The 21,323-nt window shown below is 43.9% G+C and overlaps 1 protein-coding gene across 2 annotated transcripts in view; it reads right to left on the bottom strand.

Annotated features, from left to right (window-relative positions):
• The window catches only part of ZNF783 (zinc finger protein 783), a 27,872-nt gene extending 6,549 nt beyond the window's left edge, over positions 1-21,323 (bottom strand). Inside the window, exons 1-4 of one of the 2 annotated variants that reach the window (XM_054493980.2) lie at positions 20,416-21,323; positions 15,672-16,064; positions 15,457-15,583; positions 15,180-15,305 (exon numbers count right to left, since the gene is read on the bottom strand). In XM_054493980.2, coding sequence (XP_054349955.1) covers positions 15,180-15,305; positions 15,457-15,583; positions 15,672-16,064; positions 20,416-20,439 — 670 coding nt within the window. In that variant the 5' untranslated portion in view covers positions 20,440-21,323. Of the gene's footprint in view, positions 1-15,179; positions 15,306-15,456; positions 15,584-15,671; positions 16,065-18,024; positions 18,559-20,415 lie in introns of those variants that run through there. The other variant, XM_063667961.1, reaches the window with a different exon arrangement.

Here is a 21,323-nt window from a genome sequence, read left to right as displayed (position 1 = left end):
TTTTTTTTGAGGTGGAGTCTCGCTGTGTCGCCCAGGCTGGAGTGCAGTGGCGCAATCTTGGCTCACTGCAAACTCCGACTCCCAGGTTCAAGCAATTCTCTGCCTCAGCCTCCCGAGTAGTAGGGATTACAGACGCCCATTACCACACCCGGCTAATTTTTGTATTTTTTAAGTAGAGACAGGATTCCACCATCTTGGCCAGGCTGGTCTTGAACTCCTGACCTTATGATCCACCCTCTTGGCCTCCGAAAGTGCTGGGATTACAGGAGTGAGCCACTGCGCCCGGCCAAAGCTCTGATTTTTTAAGCAAAAAAAGATGATGAGAAAAAAACTATGATGAGCAAAAGGCTGACAGTAAGAGAGCTGACAGAATGCTACCATCAGAGATAAAATCAGCAAATGGCTCACATCATTTGTCCACTTGATGCTAAGAGGAATTTGAAATTGGATGGGCATCAGATCAGAAGGGAACAGACAAGAAACCCAGAATCATGGAAAAAGTGGCTCTACCTCCAAAGCTGGGTTGGAATTTACCACGCTGGATCTTCCTAAACTTAAGCATCCAGAGAACAATGCCTTGTCAAAGATAAAGAACAACCAGACTGGGCGCGGTGGCTCACGCCTGTAATCCCAGCACTTTGGGAGGCCAAGGCGGGCAGATCACAAGGTCAGGAGATCGAGACCATCCTGGCTAACACGGTGAAACCCCGTCTCTACTAAAAATACAAAAAATTAGCCGGGCGTGGTGGCAGGCACCTGTAGTCCCAGCTACTTGGGAGGCTGAGGCAGGAGAATGGCGTGAACCCAGGAGGCGGAGCTTGCAGTGAGCTGAGATTGTGCCACTGCACTCCAGCCTAGGTGACAGAGCGAGACTCCGTCTCAAAAAAAAAAAAAAAAAAAAAGAACAACCAAAAGCCGAGTATGGTGGCACATGACTGCAGCCCCTGCTAGTTGGGAGGCTGAGGCAGGAGGATGGCTTGAGCTCAGGAGTATGAGGCTGCAGTGAGCCATGTTTGTACCACTTGCATTCCAACCTGGGCAACGGGGCCAGACCCTGTCTCAAATAAATAAATAAATAAATAAAAAGTAACCCAAGTGGGTCCTGTCCACTCTACCTCAACTGAGGTTCTCTTCTAAGAGAAGAGGTAAAACCAGCTAGAAGGTTATCAAAAGGTGAAACAGTGATGAAAAATAATAATCCAATTGAGTCTGTGCCTGCTAACACTGCTACCGATTCTCCTTTACGTACGGGAGAGTTATAAACCAACGGGTTACACTGCCCCTAAAAATGTTACTTTCATGACAAGCCTAAAGACGGTTGCTTCATCAGCAGATCCTAAAAATTTCAGTGGATCATCCTCTGAAGTTTCATCTTTGGATCCTTCCTACAACAAAGAGAAACACATCATCCATCCTACTAAACAGTCCCAAGCATCACAAGGCAGTGACTGAGCAGGATGAAGCCTCAAAAAAGAATGAGAAACAGAACAGTCTAAGTGAAAATATGAATCCTGACTGTTCGTGAGCCACTAAACATTGAAAATAAGGATGGGCGTAGTGGCTCCTGCCTGTAATCCCAACACTTTGGGAGGCCAAGATGGGAGAACTGCTTGAGCTCAGGAGTTTGAAACCAGTGTAGGCAACATGGTGAAACCCCACCTCTACAAAAAAATACAAAAATGAGCTGGGTGTGGTGGCATACGCCTGTAGTTCCAGCTACTCAGGGGGCTGAGGTGGGAGGATCACCTGAGCCCGGGAAGTTGAGGCTGCAGTAAGCTATGATTGCACCACTCCAGCCTGAGTGACAGACCAAGACCCTGCCAAAAAAAAAAAAAAATTAAGAATAATTTTTTAAATATTGGGAAGAAGAGCCAGATTCCACTGCAGTTGGATTTGGGGGACAGCACTGGCAAAGGGGCAGCACCCCCAGGATCAAGCAGCCTGCAAGCCAGCGGTGCTCCTAGCTGGGGCAGTCCCAGGCCTCTCCAAAAATGCCACTTCCATCAGTTCCATCAGGTGAAGACTCCACGCAGCTCCTTGCCCTCCAGTGCCCCCAGATGAATAAAGGGAAGTACAGGCCAAGAAGGCAACCTCACTGAAGATGATTTTGAAAGAACGGCAGGAGAGGGCCAGGCGCAGTGGCTCACGCCTATAATCCCAGCACTTTGGGAGGCCAAGGCGGGCAGATCACAAGGTCAGGAAATCGAGACCATCCTGGCTAACACAGTGAAACCCTGTCTCTACTAAAAATACACAAAATTAGCCAGGCGTGGTGGCGGGTGCCTGTAATCCCAGCACTTTGGGAGGCAGAGGCAGGCGGATCAACTTGAGGCCAGGAGTTTGAGGCTGGCCTGGCCAACATGGCGAAACCTCATCTCTACTAAAAATACAAAAATTAGCTGGGTGCGGTAGTGGGCACCTGTAACCCCAGATACTTGGGAGACTGAGGCGGGAGAATCACTTGAGTCCGGGAAGCGGAGTTTGCAGTGAGCCGAGATCAACCCACTACACTCCAGCCTGGGCAACAGTGAAAAACTCTGTACACACACACACACACACACAAAACCTTTACTCAAACATGGGTAACAGAGAGTTTTCCAAACCTAAAGATATACCAATATTCAAGTACAAGAAGGTTAGAAAACACCAAGCAGAGTTAACCAAAATAAGACTACCACAAGACATTTAGTAATCAGACTCCCAGAGGTGAAGGATATTAAAAAAGGATCCTAAAAGCAGCAAAAGAAAAGACACAAATGACATACAATAGAGCTCCAATACGTCTGACAGCAGACTTTTCAGTGGAAATGTGACAAGTTTTCGAGAGAGTGGCATGACTTTTTTTTTTTTTTTTTGAGACTGTGTCTCACTCTGTCGGCTAGGCTGGAGTGCAGTGGTGCAATCTCGGCTCACTGCAAGCTCCACCTCCTGGGTTCAGGCCATTCTCCTGCCTCAGCATCCCGAGTAGCTGGGACTGCAGGTGCCCACCACCACGCCCGGCTAATTTTTTGTATTTTTAGTAGAGACGGGGTTTCACCGTGTTAGCCAGGATGGTCTCGATCTTCTGACCTCGTAATCCACCCGCCTTGGCCTCCCAAAGTGCTGGGATTACAGGCGTGAGCCATTGCACCCGGGAGAGTGGCATGACATAAAGTCCTGAAGGGCCAGGCGTGGTGGCACATGCCTGTAATCCTAGCACTTTGGAAGGCTGAGGTGGGCGGACTGCCAGAGCTCAGAAGTTTGAGACCAGTTTGGCCAATATGGCGAAACCCCGTCTCTACTAAAAATACAAAAAATTAGGCAAATCTGGTGGCACATGCTAGTAGTCACAGCTACTTGGAAGGCTGAGGCACAAGAATCACTTGAACCTGGGAGGCAGAGGTTGCAGTGAGCCAAGATTGTGCCACTTCACTCCAGCCTGGGCAACAGAGGGACTCTGTCTCCAAAACACTAAAAATAAAAGTGCTGAAGGCAAAAAGCTTTTATCCTAGAATAATATATCCAGCAAAAATATCCTTCAAACATAAAGGAAAAATAAAGATTTTCTCAGAAAAACAAAAGCTGAGAGATTTCATCAACACCAGTCATGTCCTACAAGAAATGCTAAAGGGAGTACTTCAATCAGAAATAGAAGGACATTAATAAGCAATAAAAAAAAAAAATCTGAAGGTACAAAACTCACTGGTAATAGTAAGTACACGAACACAGAATATTATAATACTGTAATTGTACTGTGTAATGTGTAAGCTACTCATATCTTGAGTAGAAAGTCTAAAGATGAACCAATTTTTTTTTTTTTGAGACAGAGTCTCAGTGCAATGGTGCAATCTTGGCTCACTGCAACCTCCACTTCCCAGGACTATATGCCAATAAATTGAAAAACCTAGAAGAAATGGATAAATTCCTAGACATATACAACCTACCAAGATTCAACCATGAAGAAATCCAAAACCTCACCAGACCAATAATAAAATCATGCATGCTAAATGAACCAATTTTTAAAAACTACAACTTTTCAAGACATAGTACAATAAGATATAAATAGAAACAACAAAAAGTTAAAAAGCAGGGGGTTGTAGTTAGAGTTTTTATTAGTTTTTTTCTTTACTTGTTTTTTTTTTTTTTTTTGCAGTTTGTTTCGTTTTAATCCGTGTTAAGCTATCATCAGTGTAAAATAATGGGTTATAAGATATTATCTGCAAACTTCATGGTAACCTAAAACAGATACACAAAAAATAAAAAGGAAGAAATTGAATGGACAGATGGATAGAAAGACCACGAAACATCTAGAAAACAAATAACAAAATGGCAGAAGAGAATTCTTACTTATCAATAAAAACACTGAATGTAAAGGGTCTAAACTCCAATCAAAAGGCACAGAGTGTCTGAATAAATAATAAAACAAGACCAAACGATCTGTTGCCTAAAGAAATGCACTTTACCTATAAAGACACACGTGCACTGAAAGTAAAGGGATAGCAAACTACTGTATGCAAACGGAAACCAAAAAAGAGTAGGAGTACCTAGACTTAGACCAAATAGATTTTCAGACAAAACTATAAAAAGAGACAAAGAAGTTCATTATATAATGCTAAAGGGGTAAATTCAGCAAGAGGATATATTAATAACATTATAAATATATGTGCACCCAACTCTGGAGCACCTAGATATATAAAGCAATTACTATTAGAGCTAAAAAGAGAAATAGACCCCAATACAATAATAACTGGCATCTCTGACACCCCACTTTCAGCACTGGACAGATCATTCAGAAAGAAAACCAACAGAGAAACACCGGACTTAATCTGCACTATAGACCAAATGAACCTAAAGATATTCACAGAACATTACATCCAATGGCTGCAGAATACACTTTTTTCTTCTCAGCACATGGATCATTCTCATGGATAGACCGTATGTTAGGCCACAAAACAAGTTCTTAAAAATTCAAAAAATCGAAATCATACCAGGTATCTTCTCTGACTACAATGGAATAAAGCTAGAAATCAATAACAAGCGGAACTTTGGAAACTATATAAACACATGGAAATTAAATAATATGTTCCTGAATTGCCAATGCGTCAATAAAGAAATTAAGGAGGATATTAAGAAATTTTTTGAGGCCAGCTTACGCCTGTAATCCCAGCACTTTGGGAGGGCAAGGTGGGGGAACCGTTTGCATCCAGGAGTTTGAGACTACCCTAGGCAACATAGCAAGACCCCATCTCTACAAAAAAATAAAAAATTAGCCAGGTATGGTGGCACACACCTTTAGTCCCAGCTATTTGGGAGGCTAAGGTAGGAGGATTGCTTGAGCCTAGGAGGACAAGGCTGCAGTAAGCTGTGATCACACCACTGCACTCAGCCTGGGCAACAGAGCAAGACCCTGTCTGGAAAAAAAAAAAAAAAAAAAGAGAAAGAAAGAAAAAAATTTTTTGAAAGAAATGAAAATAGAAACATGACATATCAAATTGACCTATGGTACTTATGAGATACAGCAAAGCAATACTAAGACAAAAGTTTACAGCAATAAGTGCCTCTATTAAAGAAGTAGAAAAACTTCAAATAAACAACCTAATCATGCATGCTAAAAAAACAGAAAAGTAAGAGCAAACCAAACTCCAAATTAGTGGAAAAACAATAAAGATCAGAACATAAATAAATAAAATTGAAACAAAAAACAATACAAAAGATCAATGAAATGAAAAGCTAGTTTTCTGAAAAGATAAAATCGACAAATCTTTAGTCAGACTAAGATAAAGAGGACCCAAATAAATCAGAGATAAAAAAGAGATATTACAACTAATACTGCAGAAAGTCAAAGGATCATTAGAGACTATTATGAACAACTATATGGCAATAAATTGAAAAACCTAGAAGAAATGGATAAATTCCTAGACATATACAACCTACCAAGATTCAACCATGAAGAAATCCAAAACCTCAACAGACCAATAACAAGTAATGAGATCAAAGTTGCAATAAAGAGCCTTCCAGCAACGAAAAGCCAGGGACGTAATGGCTTCACTGCTGAATTTCACCAAACATTTAAAGAGGAATTCATACCAAGGCTATTCAAACTATTTTGAAAAATAGAGGAGGGAATATTTCCAAACTCATTCTATGAGGCCAGTATTACCCTGACACCAAAACCAAACAAAGACACATCTAAAAAAGAAAGCTACAGGCCAATATCCTGATGAACATTGATGCAAAAATCCTCAACAAAATGCTAGCAAACCAAATTCAACAACACATTAAAAAGATCTTTCATCATGACCAAGTGGGATTTATCCCAGGCAGGGATGGAAGAATCATTCAACCTCTGCAAATCAATAGATGTGATACATCTTACCAACAGAACGAAGAACAAAACCACAGGATCATTTCAATTGATGCTAAAAAAAACATTTGATAAAATTCAACGTACTTTCATGATTTAAAAAATCCAAAAAATGGGTAAAGAAGGAATATACTTCAACACCATAAAAGCCATATACAACAGATGCACAGTCAGTATCATATTGAAAGGGGAAAAACTGAAAGCCTTTCCTCTAAGATCTGGAACAAGATAAGGATGAACAAGATAAGGATGCACTTTCCCCACTGTTATTCAACATAATCCTGGAAGTCCTAGCTACAGCAGACAAGATAAAGAAATAAAAAGCATCCACACTGGAAAGGAAGAAGTTAAATTATCCTTGTTTGCAGATTATATGATCTTATATTTAGAAAAACCTATGCCAGGCGCAGTGGTTCACGCCTGTAATCCCAGCACTTTGGGAGGCCGAGGCGGGCAGATCACCTGAGGTCAGGAGATTGAGACCATCCTGGCTAACATGGTGAAACCCCGTCTCTACTTAAAAAAAGAACACAAAAAATTAGCCGGGCATGGTCGCAGGCGCCTGTAGTCCCAGCTACTCGGGAGGCTGAGGCAGGAGAATGGCGTGAGCCCGGGAGGCGGAGCTTGCAGTGAGCCAAGATCGCGCCACTGCACTCCAGCCTGGGCAACAGAGCGAAACTCCGTCTAAAAAAAAAAAAAAAGAAAGAAAGAAAAACCTAAAGCCTCCATCAAAAAAACCTATTAGAACTGATAAATTTAGCAAAGTCGCAGCATACAGAATCAATATACAAAATCAGTAGCCTTTTTATATGCCAACAGTGAACAGTCTGAAAAAGAAATCAAGAAAATAATCCCATTTACAATAGCTATAAATAAAATAAAATACCTAGGAAAAAACTTAACAAAGGAAGTAAAAGATGTCTAGAATGAAAATTATGAAACATTAATGCAAGAAATTGAAGAGGACACCAAAAAATGGAAAGATATTCCATGTTCATAGATTGGAAGAATGAATTAGTTATAATGTCCACATTACACAAAGCAATCTACAGACTCAATGCAATCCCTATCAAAATATCAAAGACATTCTTCACAGAAATAGAAAAAATAATCCTAAAGTGTATACAGAACCATGAAAAACCTGAAATAGCCGAAGGCATCCTAAGCAAAAAGAACAAAACTGGAGGAATCTATTACCTGACTTCAAATTATAATACCGATCTACAGTAATCAAAACAGCATGGTAATGGCATAAAAACAGACAAATAGAACAATAGAATAGAAGAGGGAACCCAGAAATAAACCCATACATCTACAGCTAACTCATTTTAAACAAAGGTGTCAAGAACACATTATTAGGCCAGGTGCGGTGGCTCATGCCTGTAATCCCAACACTTTGGGCGGCCAAAGTGGGTGGATCACCTGAGGTCAGGAGTTCAAAACCAGCCTGACCAATATGGTGAAACCCCGTCTCTACTAAAAATACAAAAATTAGCCGGGAGTGGTGGCAGGCGCCTGTAGTCTCAGCTACTCAGGAGGCTGAGACAGGAAAATTGCTTGAGCCCGCGAGGCGGAGGTTGCAGTGAGCCAACATTGTGCCACCACACTCCAGCCTGGGTGACAGAGTGAGACTCCGTCTCAAAAAAGAAAAAAAAAAGAAAAGAAAAAAAAAAGAACATATATTGGAATAAGGACGGTTATTTCAATAAATGGTGTCAGGAAAACTGAATATCCATATGCAGAAAAATAAAACTAAACTCCTATCTCTCATCATATACAGAAATCAAATCAAAATAGATTAAAAACTTAAATATAAGACCTCAAACTATCAAACTACTACAAGAAAACATTGGGGAAACTCTCCAGGACACTGTTCTGGGCAAAGATTTGAGTAATACCCTAAAGCACAGACAACCAAAGCAAAAAATGAACAAACAGGATCACATCAAGTTAAAAAGCTTCTGCACAGCAAAGGAATCAATCAACAAAGTGAAAAGACACCCCACAGAACGGGAAAAAATATTTGCAAATTATCCATCTGACAAGGGATTCATAACCATAATATCTAAGGGGCTCAAACAAATCTATAGGAAAAAAATCTAATTACCCAATTAAAAGATAATCTGATTAAAAATGGGCAAAAGATCTGAATAGATATTTCTCAAAAGATGGCATACAGCTTGGGCATGGTGGCCCATGCCTGTAATCTTAGTGCTTTGGAAGACTGCGGCAGGAAGAATGCTCGAGTCCAGAAGTTCAAGACCAGCCTGGACAACATAGCAAAACTCCATCTCTACAAGAAATACAAAAATTAGCTGGGCGTGGTGACATATGCCTCTAGTCCCAGCTACTTGGGAGGCTGAGGTGGGAGAATGGCTTGAACCCAGGAGATTGGGGTGCAGTGAGCTCTGATTGTGCCACTGCACTCCCGTCACATCTGGGCAACAGAGTGAGACCCTGTCTCAAAAAAAAAAAAAAAAGTACAAATGGCAAACAGGTATATGAAAAGGTGCTCAACATAATCGATCATCAGAGAAATGCAAATCAAAACTACAATGACATATCATCTCATCCCAGTTAAGATGTCTTTTATCCAAAAGACAGGCAATAACACATGCTGGCGAGGATGTGGAGAAAAGGGAACCCTCGTACACTGTTGGTGGGAATGTAAATTAGTGCAACCACTATGGAGAACAGTATGGAGGTGCCTCAAAGAAACTAAAAGCAGAACTACCACGTGACCCAGAAACCCCATTGCTAAGTAATACCCAAAAGAAAGGAAATCAGTGTATCAAAGAGGTATCTGCACTCCCGTGTTTATTGCAGCATTATTCACAATAGTCACGATTTGGAATCAACCTAAGTGTCCATCAGCAGACAAATGGACAGAGAAAATGTGGTACATACACACAATAGAGTAATATTCAGCTATAAAAAAAGAATGAGATCCTGTCATCTGCAACAACATGGGTGGAAGTGGAGGACATCATGTTAAGTGAAATAAGCCAGGCACAGAAAGACAAACTTTGCATGTTCTCATTCATTTGTGGGAGCTAAAAAGTAAAACAATTGAACTCATGGAGACAGAGAAGTTGAATGATGGTTACCGAAGGCTGGGAAGGGTTGGGGGAAGGTGCGAGGGAGGAAGTAGAGATGGTTAATGGGTAAAAAATATAGTTAAACAGAATGAATAAGATCTAGTATGTGATAGCATAACAGGGTGACTACAGTCAACAATAATTTAATTGTACATTTTATAATAACTAAAAGAGTATAATTGGAATGTTTATAATACAAAGAAATAATAAATGCTTGAGGTAATGAATATCCCATTTACCCTGATGTCATTATTACACATTGTATGCCTGTATCAAAATATCTCATGTACCCCATAAATATGCACATCTACTATGTACCCATAAAAATTAGAGATTAAAATAGAAAGAGTTCTAAAGGAAAAAAAAAAACTCATCCACACTCAGTAAGAGAGGTGCCATTAAAACTACACTGACACACTTCTTACTATTACACTGAAAAGAATCCTACAAGTTTGCCCACATCCTCTGTTGGCATGAGAACGTTTTTCACAACACAGATGAGAATGCAAGTGATACGAGCCCTATGGAGGGGAATTTGGAGATAAATTCTCCCCAAATAACATATTCATTTACCTTTTGACCCAGAAATCCAACTTCCAGGATTACATCTCAAAAATACATTGGGGCTGGGCACAGTGGCTCATATATAATCTCAACACTTTGGGAGGCTGAGGAGGGTGGATCACTTGAGGTCAGGAGTTAGAGACCAGCCTGGCCAACATGATGAAACCCCGTCTCTGCTAATACGAAAATTAGCCAGGCGTGGTGGCACACACCTGTGGTCCCAGCTACTCCAGAGGCTGAGGCTCGAGAATCATTTGAACCCAGGAGTCAGGGATTACAGTGAGACGAGATTGTGCCACTGCACTCCAGCCTGGGCAACAGAGTGAGTGAGACTCCTTCTTACAAAAAATAAATTTAAAAAAAAGAAGATACATTGGCAAAAACATGAACTGATTTATGCACAATGTACTCCCTGCAGCATTATTTATATCAGCAAAATACTGGAAATACCCTAAATGTCCAAGGTACAGACTGTTAAATAAACTATCATACCACAGAACATTCTGAATCCACAGAAGAACTGAGGAAGATCTGTACATAATCATATGAGGTGACCTCCACAACCTACTGAATAAGACAGGGGTGGGAATACAAATATATCTCTGTGTTATTGATATTTCCAAAAGAAACATGGTCATATAAATAAGAAAGGAATAAAGATGATTATCTACAGTGAGAGGGCACAAGGATGGAAATGAGACTTCCTTGAACGTACCCTGTTAAATCATTTTGACTTCGCAAACATAAAATATCTTACATATTCAAAAAATTAAGTTAAATCAAAAACCAAAAAGAATAATCTATAAAAAATCTAAAAATAAACAAATGAATGCAACTGTATACCAAGTTGGTGACATAAGTACATAGAGAAAATATTTCAAGTGACTTTAAAAGGCATTATTTTGCCCGTAAGTCCTGCACAGAATGTATTCAGAGGACAAAAAGAGCTGCAAAGAAATCCTGCATTTCAATGGAAGTCTAATTGTTAGTAGTATTATGGCTTGACTGTTTTGAAATTGTAAGATAAATTACAGGATAATGAAGTGCTAGGATTGGATATAAGATCATTTAAGAAATTATGCAAATTTAGTTGAGAATTTAAGATTTCCACGTAAAAGGAAAGTGATAAACAATATAAAATCAAAGAACCAGGCTGGGCGCTGTGGCTCACGCCTGTAATCCCAGCACTTTGGAAGGTCGAGGCAGGCAGATCATGAGGTCAGGAAATCGAGACCATCTTGGCTAACACGGTGAAACCCCGTCTCTACCAAAAATACAAAAAATTAGCCAGGCGTGGTGGCGGGCACCTGTAGTCCCAGCTACTCAGGAGGCTGAGGCAGGAGAATGGCGTGAACCCGGGAGGTGGAGCTTGCAGTGAGCTGAGCTCGCACTCCAGCCTGGGCGACAGAGCGAGACTCCGTCTCAAGGAAAAAAACCAAAGAACATTAAATTTGAATTAGAAATATCAATGTATAAACTCATGATTTCTTTTTTCTTTCCAAAAATATGTATTTTCTGAACAGGCCTAGAAGTAGTGCCAAAAATCAGCAAGAATTAACACTCACATTGTAATCTCTAAATACCACTCCTCACCAATAGAAATCAAAAATCCGGAGACATTTTGATTCCAGGTCTGGAGCAGGAAGCACATACATAAATCTGGCACATCTTATGGTGTCTGAAAGCCACTGAGGCCACATCAGAATAATCTATGGGCCAACTTAAAAAAGAGGCTCCCACTAGCTAAAGATGGGACAGTTTAAGCAGGAAAATCATGGCTGCAAAGGCCTAGCACATATGAAATATCCAATCCTCTGTGAAGTCACAATAACACTCAGGAAAAAAAAGAAGCCCAAGTCATGGGCCACCTTTGGAGGCTACTAAGGCAGCAACTCTTCATTCATTCTGAAACTGATAAAGGAAAGAATTAAGCATCCATTCTGCCTTTTCAGTGCAGACTGAATTTCAGGGTAACTAAAAAAGCTGACTAGCATTTTGGGAGACTAAAGTAGGTGGACTGCTTGAGCCCAAGAGTTTGAGACCAGCCTGGGCAATATAGTGAAACTCTGTCTTTACGAAAAAATACAAAAATTAGCCGGATATGGTGGCATGCACCTGTAGTCTGACTAAAAAAAAAAAAGCAGTGGTGAAAAGACTCCCTTCCCTATTCAATAAATGTTGCTGGGGTAAGCCATCCCATTACTGGCTATATACTCAAAGGATTATAAATCATGCTGCTATAAAGACACATGCACATGTATGTTTATTGCAGCACTATTCACAATAGCAAAGACTTGGAACCAACCCAAATGTCCAACGATGATAGACTGGATTAAGAAAATGTGGCACATATACACCATGGAATACTACGCAGCCATAAAAAATGATGAGTTCATGTCCTTTGTATGGACACGGATGAAGCTGGAAACCATCATTCTCAGTAAACTATCGCAAGGACAAAAAACCAAACACCGCATGTTCTCACTCATAGGTGGGAATTGAACAATGAGAACACATGGACACAGGAAGGGGAACATCACACACCGGGGACTGTTGTGGGGTGGGGGGAGGGGGGAGGGATAGCATCAGGAGATACACCTAATGTTAAATGAGGAGTTAATGGGTGCAGCACACCAACATGGCACATGTACACATATGTAACAAACCTGCATGCTGTGCACATGCACCCTAAAACTTGAAGTATAATAATAATAAAATTTTTAAAAAAATGTTGCTAGGGTAACTAGCTAGACATGTGCAGAAGAATGAAGCTAGACCCTTACCTTTCACCATATACAAAAAGTAACTCAAGATGGATTAAAGATTTAAATAAAGACCTCAAATTATAAAAATTCTAGAATAAAACCGAGGAAATACCCTCCTCGATATTGCCCTTGGCAAAGAATTTTTGGCAAAGTCCTCAAAAGCAACTGCAACAAAAACAAAAATTGACAAGTGGGACCTAATTAAACTAAAGAGCTTCTGCAGAGCAAAAGAAACTACCAACAGAGTAAACTGAAAACCTACAGAACAGGAGAAAATATCTGGAAACTATGCATCTGACAAAGGTCTAACATCCAGCATCTATAAGGAACTTAAATCAACAAGCAAAAAATGGGCAAAGGACATGAACAGACATTTCTTAAAAGAAGACATGCAAGTGGCCAACAAACATGAAAGAATGCTCACCATCACTAATCATCAGAGAAATGTAAATCAAAACCACAATGAAATACCATCTCACACCAGTCAGAATGGCGATTATTAAAAACTCAAAAACCATCAGATGCTGGCGAGGCTGCAGAGAAAAGGGGATGCCTATACATTGTTGATGGGAATGTAAGTTAGTTCAGCCACTGTGGAAAGCAGTTTGAAGATTTCTCAAGGGACTTAAAACAGAGCTACCATTTGACCCAGCAATCCTGTTATTGAGTATATACCCAAAGGAAAATAGATCATTATACCAAAAATATACATGCACACATATGTTCATCACAATGTTGTTCACAATAGCAGAGACATGGAATCAACCTGGGTGTCCACCAGTGGTGGACTGAATAAAGAAAATGTGGTACATATACACCATGGAATACTACATAGCCATAAAAACGAATGAAATCATGTCCTTTGCAGCAAAATGAAGCTGAAGGCCATAATCCTTAGTGAACTAATGCAAGAACAGAAAACCAAATATTGCATGTTCTCACTTATAACTGGGACCTAAACAATGAGCACACATTGACATAAACCTGGGAAAAATAGACACTGTGGACTACTACAGGGGGAAGGGAAAGAGGGGAGAATGGATTGAAAAACTTGGGTACTATGCTCACTACCTGGGCACAATATACCCATGTAACAAACCCGCAGGTGTATGCCTATATACAAATTAAAAGTTGAAATTTTTTTAAAAAGTACTCAATTGTACACTTTAACAGGTGAACTATATAGTATATGAATTATATCTCAATAAAGCTGTTGAAAAAGACTGGGGGGATTTTCATAAGTTTTTTTTTATATACTTCAGAGACATAAACCAAATGTAAAATGTGGACTTCGATGTATTACAATTAGGATCCAAAGACCTATAGAAAACATTTTTGAGACAACTGGGGAAAACAAAACAAAGGCTAGGTATTAGATGGTATTAGATGATATTCTGATACTCTGTGGGTGTGATCATGGTATGTGGTCATTGTTCAGGAAAAGGGAAAAAACAGATGGATGAAGCGAATGTGGCAAAACCCAGCAGAGTGTTGAGTTTTGGTGACGATCATTAGGAGATTCACTGTGCTATTCTACTTTATTAAAATTTAATTGAAAAAAAAAGCCCCCCAGAGGATTGTGATGTGCAGTCCCCTTTAGAACCACTGTCCTATATACCAGCTACGAGGACAGGGCATGCCTGGCCCTCCTACCAAGGGCCATGTACACAAATGGAAGCCAGCACATGACAGGCCTTCCTGCCACAGGCTGGGGTTGTGGGACTGCAATGGGGGCACAAGCAATAGCGGGCACATGGACACACCTGAAGATGCCAGGAGGCAGCAGTGCTGCTGGTGGAGGTATTACTAAGTCCCCATTATTATTATTTTTTTTTAGATGAAGTCTCGCTCTGTCACCCAGGCTAGAGGGCAGTGGCGCAATCTTGGCTCACTGCAAACTCCGCCTCCCAGGTTCACACCATTCTCCTGCCTCAGCCTCCCGAGTAGCTGGGACTACAGGCGCCCGCCACCATGCCCGGCTAATTTTTTGTATTTTCACTAGAGACGGGGTTTCACCGTGTTAACCAGGATGTTCTCGATCTCCTGACCTCATGATCCGCCCGCCTCAGCCTCCCAAAGTGCTGGGATTACAGGCATGAGCCACTGCGCCTGGCCAGTCCCCACTATTATAAAGTGATCAGTATGTACATGCTTAACATTTATCACTCGGTCATCACAACCACATAAGGTGAGTGTGATGTTCCACCTCAGACGGATATAGAAACCCTATGGCTCTAAGCCTACCGCCCACTACTGCCCAGGGTGGCCTTGTACAGAGTGGTCCCACTTTGGGGTAATGGTCTATGCTCCCTTCCTGCCCTCCCTGATTGTCTGGGAAGCCCGAGAGGGTAGGCGATGGTGCAGCTAGCCCCTGGCGGCCCCACCACCACATCTTGCTCCTATACTTACCTGTGCCCATCATCCTTGGACGCCCCACCTCTACTTCATTCCCCTTCTCCTGGCCCCACCGGTCAAGACAAGGCTCCTCTCCCCTCTCTATCCGGGTGAGGATGTCTGGTTTGGAGATGGCATAATCTGTGCACAGAACAAGAAATGAGGAAGAGTTGGACCCCAGATGCCCACAGAGATGCAGAGATGCCCAAAATACCAAAAGCCAAAGCAAAGCCACAGACTGTCCACAGACAACCTGTGGGCAGAGGCCCAGATCCTCCCTCCATGGCCTTACCCAGGGAGACCAGCGTCTCGTAGTTGCCCCTCATCACGTGCTTGTAGAGCTCCTTCTGCCAGTCCTCCAGCTTGCCCCACTCCAGCTCAGAGAAATACACGGCCACATCATCGAAGGTCACGGGCACCTGGAACCATAAGTGTCGCACTCACTCACCCACACGCTCACAGGCTCAGCCCCTCGAGCTCCCCCACCCCAGCGTGTTCCGGTGCTACCTTGGGGGCCTCCCCCTTGCTGCCCGGGGGCAGCCGCAAGATCCAGAAGTTCCTGTTGCGCAGCAAGTTCTCCACATTCTCCAGCCGCCTCTGCAGCAGCCCATACTCCTGCAGCAAGGTCCCCAGCACGGCCCACTTGCCCTCCAGCTGGTTCCCGAACTCCACAGCTGTCTTCTCGCAGTCGGCCAGCTTCTTCTCGGCTGTCCCCGTGCGCCCCTCCAGAGTCAGCAAGCGGGTCAGGCAGGAATCCACCTTCTTCTCCAAGGCCTGAATGGCGGCCACCACCGTCCACAGTGTGATTTCCGTGGAGTAGAGGTACGAGTTCTCAGCAGCTGGCTGGGGAAAGGGTGTTGAAGGACTCTGGTCCTCTGTGTGCTTGTCTGTCTCTGGGGCCTGCTCACAAGAAGAGAAAAGAGAGATGTTATGAGAATTATACAATCAAAACTTACACCTCAAAAACACACTTCAGAAATGACACCTGCCATGGTGAAGTCCCATCTGGGCTCCTGAGTTAGCAGCAGACTGGGGGGAGAGGGAGAGGCTAGGGTATCAGTTAGGAATCCAGCCTAACTGATACAAGAGATAGTGGCTGGACCAACGTGTCAGCAAGTGGGAAAGTGGAAGAAAAACAGCCCCGGCTCCTGTCCTACATGCTAGCTATGGAGACGGGGCATGCCCCACAGGCTTGAGCAACCACATGCAGTCTCAAACGAGTGACTCCCCTTCTTGGGTCTCAGTTTCCTCTTCTAAAAATGAAGCGAAAAGGCTTTGTGGCACAGAGAACATGACTCTCCAGTGGACAGCCCAGGTGCAACTCAGCTCTGCCACTTACAAGCTGGCCAACTGTCGGCAAGGTGTTTTCAACAGCTTCCAACTTCCCTTCCCTATCTAGAAAATGGAGATAATAATAGTACCTATACAATAGCACTGAGAGAATTAAGAAAAATCTGTGTACAAAGCACTTAGTGCAATGTGTAGCACAGCACAGATAATAAACATGAGCCCCATGTTGCAGGGCTAAGATGACGATGACTGCTATGGAATGAATGTTTGTGTCTCCCTCAATATCCATCTGCTGAAGCATTAATCCCCAATATGCTGGTATTCGGAGGTGGAGCTTCTGGGAGGCAATTAGGCCATGAGGGCAGAGCCCTCATAAATAGGATTAGTGCCCTTGTAAGAGGAGACACAAGGGAGATGATCTTGCTGTATGCCATGTGAGGATACAATGAGAAGGCAGCCGCCTGCAAACCAAGAAAAGAGCCCTGCCGGGAACCAAGTAAGGCAGCCTGAGCAGACTGAGACAATGACAGTGACTATGGTGATGGTTCCGGCTCAGGGATATGGTATAAATAGTTCATATGGCCTTTTTTTTAACCTCCACCTCTTTTATTCCGTTGTCATTCAGTGCCTTGGAAAAAGCTTCTCAAGTGCCTCAGCTTACCCTGGTATCTGATTCACAATCCCTCATTGTGCATGTGCAATGGGCACAGTCCTGGCTGGTGCTGCTAAAAGCCTTGTTGGAGAGACAAAGCAACATCTCACTCCTCAATTTCACTCATCCTTCATGGTTAAATCACCATCGGGTCCTAACTTCCAAAATTACGTCAAATCCATCCATGTTTCTTCTTCTCCACTGCCAGTGTCTAGTCCAAGTTCCCATCACCTTGCCTGGCCTGGGCCACTGCGGTCCTGCCCACCTGATTTCCCCACTTTCAGCCTTCTCCCCCACTTCCAGCCTTCTCCCCGACTTCCAGCCTTCTCCCCCACTTCCAGCCTTCTCCCCGACTTCCAGCCTTCTCCCCCACTTCCAGCCTTCTCCCCCACTTCCAGCCTTCTCTCCCACTTCCAGTCTTCTTCCCCACTTCCAGTCTTCTCCCCCACTTCCAGCCTTCTCCCCCACTTCCAGCCTTCTCCTCTACTTCCAGGCTTCTCCCCGACAATACACTTTCCACAGAGTAATTGTTAATCTTTTTTTTTTTTTTTTTTTTGAGACAGAGTCTTGCTTTGTCGCCCAGGCTGGGGTACAGTGGTGCAATCTCAGCTCACTGCAACCTCCACCTCCCAAGTTCAAGCGATTCTCCTGCCTCAGCCTCCCGAGTAGCTGGGACTACAGACGCCCACCACCACACCCAGCTGATTTTTATATTTTCAGTAGAGACAGGCTTTCACCATATTGGCCAGGCTGGTCTCAAACTCCTGACCTTGTAATCTGCCCACCTCAGCCTCCCAAAGTGCTGGGATTACAGGCGTGAGTCAATGAGTCACCGCTCCCGGCCCGGTAATCTTTTAAAAACACAAATAGATCATTTCAATCCCCTGCTTAAAACTCTTCAATAGCTTCCCAGTGTACCTGGCATGGCCCAGCCGACCTCTCTTGACCTTGAGCCATCCAGTTCCTGCCGTGCTGCAGCCATGCCAGCCTCCTGTGGATTCCAAGGACCCACCCGGCCCTCCTCCAACTTCACATCAGCATTCGATATGCATCCTCTGTATGCCTGGGTCTCTCTCGTTTTTAAGATTCTAGCTTAGACAACGCATCCGAGAGACTTTCACTGCCCCTCCTCCTTAGCACTAGTAATCTATAATTGCTTCATTCATTCAGTAACAATTACTGAACACCTGTCATAGTAAATGTACAATGAACATAAAGAAAAAACTGATGTGGTTCTTCCTTCTCCAGGAGAAAAATTCTGTATAGGAATACTTATAAACAACAACAGTGTGATAGGATGGGCTAACAAGAATCCAGGGCAAATCTGTCCCTTTTGGGGAGTTTTTTGGGATCTCAAGTGCTGCAAGAAGGGAGGAGCAGGTGGACAAGAGTGATCTGAAGGGTAGTGAAGCAGTGAGCCCCAGGCTAGAGGGAGTGGATGATGTCACCTTCTAGGGCCCCCTCTTCCCTGGGAACAGGGCTATAAACCTGCAGAATCCCCAACACTTTTTCTCTCCCTTGCATTCACGGAACCCAAAAAGAAGCTCAGCACACTCACTAAAGAGGAGGGAGAGGAAGTTCTACTTTAATAAAAGTATCCAGAAAAATCAAGGTTTCAAAACCTTCACTGAGGTGTATTAATAATAGTAGGTATCATCTATTGAGCTCTTTACAAGCGTTTTCCAGTATGTCAAAAATGGCCAAAGGATTATAATCTCCCAATTGGACATACTGCACTATATCAAACCAAGATTCTAAAATTTGCTAAACTGGCCTAGCTTATATAGATGAAGATGCCAAAAAAACTGATGTGATTCTTTCTTCTCCAGGAGAAAAATTCTGTATAGAAATACTTATAAATATAGTTTATTCTTATGAATAAACTTATTCATATAGATATATATCTGGACAGATAGATAGTTAGATAGATATAAATGAGACAGGCACCTGCGCCTGTAATCCCAGCTACTTGGGGTTGGGAGGCTGAGGGAGGAGAATACCTTGAACCCGGGAGGCAGAGGCAGAGGTTGCAGTGAGATGAGATCCCGCCACTACACTCCACCCTGGGTGAGAGTGAGACCCTGTCTAAAAATATAGATATATATTAAAAATATATATAAAATATATATAAAATATATATAAAATATATATAATATATAAAATATATATAAAATATATATAATATATAATAGATAATATATAAAAATATATATAATATATATAATATATACAATATAATATATATAATATATATAATATATAATTAATATATATAATATATTATATATTATATATATAATATATATAATATATAATTAATATATATAATATAATATATAATATATTATATATATAATATATATAATATATATAATATAATATATATATACGCACACATATATACACATATATATATGAAATTTTTTAATTAAAAAATTTTAAAATGGCCGGGCGCGGTGGCCCTCGTCTGTAATCCCAGCACTTTGGGAGGCCGGGGCGGGCAGATCACGAGGTCAGGCGTTCGAGACCAGCCTGGCCAACATAGTGAAACCCAGTCTCTACCAAAAATAGAAAAATTAGCCAGGCGTGGTAGCAGGCGCCTGTAGTCCCAGCTACTTGGGAGGCTGAGGCAGGAGAATCCCTTGAAGTCAGGAGGCGGAGCTTGCAGTGAGCCGCGATCGTGCCACTGCACTGCAGCATGCGCAACAGAGCGAGACACCCTCTCAAAAAAAAAATTAAATAAAATCTGCTACAGTAATCTTTTTTAAAAAAATCTACAATCTCTCTTGTAAACGACATAATCTTTCTCTTTGGCAAAAGTAGAATATGAGGCGTTTTAAAGTGTCTAATTCCAAAATCCCTGCCCCGGCGTGAGGCTCCCGCCTCTAATAGATGCGTGACCCTGGGCCTCTCTCTTCCCATCTCAGCCTCCGCTACTGTCCCGTGGGGCTGGCGGCCCCTGCCCGCCCAGCCTGCTGTGGGGGGAGCCGCGAGGCCTCAAATGGGACAATGCTTCTAAGGCGCGGCCTCCTCGTCCCCGAGCGTGCCTCTGGGGCCCTGCCTGGCAGAGGCCGCAGATGGGCCGGATCGTCAGCCGCTGACGTCGGGGCCCCGCCCACCGGGCCTGGCATTTGGGCCGCCCGGTCAATGCCTTCGACGCGGGCCGGGCGATGGGCCTGGGGCAACGAGCGCGGAGGCTGCGCGCAAGGCCCTCTCACCCGGCGGCCCCGCGCGGCCAGAGCCCCTCGCGCGGGCTCACGCGGCGGCGGCCTGGGCCTTCCGGGCGTCCGCGGGGCCGAGGGCGCTTACCCGGGCAGGCGCCGCTTCGGCCATGGCTGCCCCCGTCCCTCGCTGGGTTGCAGTCCCTGGACCCGGCCTGTCGGGCCCGGGGCGGCGCGGCGGCGACGGCGGAAGCGTAGCGGGACCCGCCTAACCTGAGCTACTGCCGGGCGGCCGCGAACTGCGTTCCGAGCCACGTGCCCCGCTGGCCCTTTAAAAAAGAGCTGCGCTCGGCGGCCGAGCTTGAGGACGCGCACAGCGCCCCCTGCAGCCCGTAGGACCGCACGCCCGTGGCCGCCGCCTCGCGCCCGCCAGAGGCCTTCAGCGCCCGCGGCGTCCGGGACCCAGGCGCGGCCACCCACCCTCACCCGGGGCGCGGGAGTTGACGCCAGGGCGGGCGTGCCACGGCCGCCAGCCGGGCTGCGTCAGGCATAAGCCACTCCCGGGCCAGCGCGGCGCCCAACCTCTCTCTGCGTCCCACGCGGGAGCCGGGAGGGCTGGGGGAAGGAACCGCGCTAGAAAGTGCGAAACCTCGCGAGGGAAAGCTGCGTGGGGAACGGGGGCGGCCCTCGCCGAGGCTCCAGTGCGGACCGAGACTCTCTTGCAGCGCCTCCCACGCCCCACAGAACTGAGTTGGGGAAAGTAAAAAGGATACGTGTGTACCCAGGGAGAAGCCAGGGAAACTTAGATGAACGTTTTTAAAGTCTCTTTTAAATTTGACAGAACAAACGTAAAGATTGTAGGATTTTTTTTTTCTTTTTTTTTTTTTGCTAAGCCTGCCCTCCCCTCCTGGGGACTCTGGGGTCCCTTCCTCCTCCCGGGGCCCGCCTGGTGAAAGTCCTCAGCCACCCACGAGGACCCTTCTGTAGCTTTGGTCCAGGCTGAGATCACAGCAAGTGTGAATCAGTCCATCCCTCATTTAGGCCCTGAAGCATCTT

The sequence above is a fragment of the Pongo pygmaeus genome, chromosome 6 (assembly GCF_028885625.2).
Source record: "Pongo pygmaeus isolate AG05252 chromosome 6, NHGRI_mPonPyg2-v2.0_pri, whole genome shotgun sequence".
NCBI lineage: Eukaryota > Metazoa > Chordata > Mammalia > Primates > Hominidae > Pongo > Pongo pygmaeus.
This window is presented reverse-complemented; position numbering and strand designations above follow the sequence as displayed.